Source organism: Mus caroli, chromosome 5 (assembly GCF_900094665.2).
Source record: "Mus caroli chromosome 5, CAROLI_EIJ_v1.1, whole genome shotgun sequence".
NCBI classification, from domain to species: Eukaryota; Metazoa; Chordata; class Mammalia; order Rodentia; family Muridae; genus Mus; species Mus caroli.
Genome location: NC_034574.1, coordinates 70,300,099 through 70,304,282, shown reverse-complemented (window position 1 = coordinate 70,304,282; position 4,184 = coordinate 70,300,099). Strand labels below are relative to the sequence as shown.

At 44.1% G+C, this 4,184-nt stretch overlaps 1 protein-coding gene across 1 annotated transcript in view; it reads left to right on the top strand.

Annotated features, from left to right (window-relative positions):
- Noa1 (nitric oxide associated 1) overlaps nucleotides 1-3,593 on the top strand; it is a 15,607-nt gene extending 12,014 nt beyond the window's left edge. The window contains exons 6-7 of the mRNA XM_021162616.2: nucleotides 631-748; nucleotides 3,285-3,593. Coding sequence (XP_021018275.1) covers nucleotides 631-748; nucleotides 3,285-3,481 — 315 coding nt within the window. The 3' untranslated portion in view covers nucleotides 3,482-3,593. The remainder of the gene's footprint in view (nucleotides 1-630; nucleotides 749-3,284) is intronic.
- Nucleotides 3,594-4,184: the final 591 nt, after the last annotated feature.

The window sequence follows — 4,184 nt, the reverse complement described above, 5'->3', positions numbered from 1 at the left end:
AAAAAAAAAAAAAAGAAAATATGCACAAGTTCATACTCAAATCCATGTCACAGCCTTCATGTGGAGGTCAGAGGACAACTTTGTGATGTCATTTCTCAGCTTTTTTGCTGGCTCCAAAGTTCAAACCAGAGGTGGGGGGTTTTTTTTTTGGTTTTTGGGTTTTTTTGCTGTGCAAGCACCTTTACCTGCTGAGCCCTCCTGCCAGCCATGAGACTGTTTTTTGTTTTGTTTTGCTCTGCTTTACTTTTTTGTTTTGTTTTTTTGAGACAGTTTCTCTGTGTAGCCCTGACTGTCCTGGAACTCACTCTGTAGACCAGGCTAGCTTCAAACTCAGGATAATCTCCTTCCCCTAGCCTCCCAAATGTAGGATTATGGCTTTGACCACTGCTGTCTCCAGCCACAGTTGATGGGTTTCAAGGTTTCTTTAGTTTTGTTTTGAGACGAAGTCTCGCTGTATAGCTCTGACTGGTCTAGTGCTCCACTGTGTAGACCAGGCTGCCCTTGAACTCACAGAGAGAGTCACATCCCTCTGCCTCCTGAATGCTGGGATCAAAGTGTGAGCCGCCATGCCCAACACGAGTTACAGGCAATTTGATTTGAAATTCCAAATCTCTTTCCTTCTATTGAAAGGTTCCAATGGGTGGGAAAGAACGAATGGCCCAGTTTCCCCCTCTTGTTGCTGAAGACATTACATTAAAGGGAGGTGGAAATTTTGAAGCAGTAGCTGATATCAAGTTCTCCTCTGCAGGTATTGTACTCTGTTGTTCTTGTTGTACTCTTGTTGTTGTTGTTGTTGTTTGGATTTGGTTTTCCTCCTCTGTGTCCTGGAACTCCCTCTGTAGACCAGGCTGGTCTAGAACTCACATGCCTCTACCCCCCAAGTATTGGGATTAAAGGCATGTGCCACCACTCACTGACTAGTAATTTACTCTTTTGAGACAGGGTTTCTCTGTGTAGCCCTGACTAACCTAGAACTCACTCTGCAGACCAGGCTAGCCTCAAACTCACAAAGATCTGCCTACTTCTATCTCCCAAGTGCTAAGATTAAAGACATGTGCCTGCCTGACCCTGGTAATATACTCTTAAAAAGCAGAGCATAGGCCAGGTTTGGTAGCATGTGCCTAAATCCCAGGATTTGCAGTGCAAAGGCTAGAGATCAAAGCCAGTCTGTTCTACATGAGACTCAAGTATAAAAATAAAAAGCTGGGTGTGGTGGCACACCTGTGAGCCCAGCATTTAAGAGGAGGATGGGGGGGCGGGGAGAACTAGACATGATAACTCACATCTATAATCCCATCACTCAGCTGAGGCAGGAGGTTTGCTTCAAGTGCCAGACTAAGCTGAGCTATAGCACTCGGTGTAATGATAGGCACCCTTAATCATAGCATTCAGGAGGCAGAGGCAGGTGAATCAATACCAGTCAGGTATACACAGTGAATTTCTAGGCCAGCCAGGGCTGTACAGAAAAACCCTGTCTCAAAAAAGGTTTTTTAAAGAGCACTGGCTGTTCATACAGATGACCTGGGTTCATTCCTAACACCCACACCAGGAAGTTAGCTCACAAACACCTATAACTCCAGGGACAGGCCCCAGCACTCTGACACAATAAAATATTTTTAAATGCACACACAGACATGAAAGTATTTTAAGACAAGTATTACTAATTTGGAAACATGTTTATGGAACATGCTCTCTTGTAAGACATATGCATTCTTATAAATGCACCTCGTCCTCTCCACAGCTTCATCTCACGGGTGTTCCATTGTAACAGTGTAAGGACTGGATTTAGTGAGTGTTGGAGTTTTGTTTTTTGTTTTTTTAATTTTAATAGTTATTTTATTGCCAGGCAGAGGGCACACACCTTTCAACCCAGCACTTGGGAGGCAGAGGCAGGCAGATTTCTGAGTTCAAGGCTATAGAGTGAGTACCAGGACAGCCAGGGCTACACAGAAACCCTGTCTCAAAAAAAAGAAAGAAAAAGAGCTGGAGAGATGGCTCAGCGGTTAAGAGCATGGACTGCTCTTCCAGAGGTCCAAAGTTCAATTCCCAGCAACCATGTTTAGGCTCACAACCATCTGTAATGGGATCCGATGGCCTCTTCTGGTGTGTCTATAGATAGCTATAGTGTGCTCATATAAATAAAATAAATAAATCTTTAAAAAGAGAAAGGAAGGAAGGAAGGAAGGAAGGAAGGAAGGAAGGAAGGAAGGAAGGAAGGAAGGAAAAGGCAAGGGGAAGGGAAAAAGGGAAGGGGAGAAAAAAGAAAAGACAAGACAAGACTTATTTTATTTATATGAGTACACTGTAGCTGTCTTCAGACACACCAGAAGAGGGCACCGGATCCCATTACAGATGATTGTGAGCCACCATGTTGTTGCTGGGATGTGAACTCAGTACCCTTAGAAGAGCACTCAGTGCTCTGAGCCATCCCTCCAGCCCATGTGTGTTGGTCTTACCTTCCAGCTTGTTGAGCTAGGCCTTTCTTTCTTTTTTATTAAAAGATTTATTTATATGTAAGTACACTGTAGCTGTCTTCAGACACTCCAGAAGAGGGAGTCAGATCTCGTTATGGATGGTTGTGAGCCACCATGTGGTTGCTAGGATTTGAACTCCGGACCTTCGGAAGAACAGTCCGGTGCTCTTACCCACTGAGCCATCTCACCAGCCCACCTTTCTTATTTTTATAGCTTAGATTCAGATGCCAGGCTATAAGCTTCGAGCCAATTTCCCTTTCTCTGCCTCACATCTCCCCGGAGGACTAGTGGGAGAGCCAGATGTGTTCACCATATCTGGGTTATTATTCTTTGAGACAGTTTCAGTAGATACCATCTATTGATTGGCTGTCCTGAAACTCTGTGTAGACCAGACTGACTTTGAAGCCACACATATCCTCCTGCTTCTACCTCTAAGTGCTAGGATTAAAGTGTGCTCTAACTCACCAGATCACGTATTTCCATGTGTGATTGTGTGTGGGTATGTGCACATGAGCACAGGTCCCCACAGAGCCCAGAAGAGAACATCAGATCCCCTGGAACTGGATCTCTAAGATTGTAAGCCACCCGGTATGTTTAGGTCCTCTTCCAGTTTACACTCTTAACCACCAAGCCGACTGTTGCATCCCTCATCTAGTTTTTTATGAGTTCCAGGATTTGAACTGAGGTTGCCAATCTGATATAACAAGCACTTTTACCCACTGAGCATCTCTCCAGTCTTGCATGCTTTGATTTGATTTCCTTACTAAGATGATGATAACAACATTTTATGTTCTCTTGAATGTCTCATAGGTTGGGTTGCAGTAACACCTTATTCTGAGGGCACGCTGCATCTCCGAGGTCACACACCTGAAGGGACTGCTCTGACTGTCCACCCCCCTGTCTTGCCATATATCGTTAATGTCAAAGGACAGCGCATGAAGAAAAGTGTGGCCTATAAAACCAAGAAGCCTCCGTCCCTGGTACACAACCTGAAGAAGCACAGATGAGTGAGGCAGACATGGGTCCCACTGGGCAGTGAGTACTAAAATGTGTGAAATGTACTAAACACAAAAATAATAAAGACATGCAAAAACTTATCATTTTTAAAGATCTTAAAAAGTCAAGTTTTTGAACTATTTGAGACTATGCTTATATAATAATTATTTATAAATAAAAATCTTTCTTTCTTAGTGTCCATGTATCTGTGACCAAGTATACATAAGAGGAGGCCTATTTCCTTCAGATTTTCATGGAGACCAGGTTTCATTTCTTGTATTTGTAGTTGATAGTTGACAAAGCAACCCAGTAATTGAATGAACTGAATATCCTAATCCCCCAGAATATAGTGGCCCCCTTCCATATAGCCACCAAGGATCTGAACTGCTAACAACATGCTGTTAGTCACTTTCACGGCCACTGTCACCAAAAGGAGGAAAGACTGACTTTACCCCTGGTCCCAGACATTGCAGTCCAGGTCATGACCACAGACAGCAGACAGGAGGACCAGGAAGGACAGAGTACCAGAACCAGGAGTTCAAAGGCTTGTTCCTAGTAGCCTACTTCTACCAACGAGGCTTTCCCTCTCCAGGTTCCACAGCCTTCTAAAATAGTAGGCAAAGTGAGCAGCTCAAGAGATGGCTCAGCTGTTAGGAGTACTCACTGCTCTTTCAGAGGATCCAGGTTCGGTTCCCTCCACCCACGTGGCAGCTC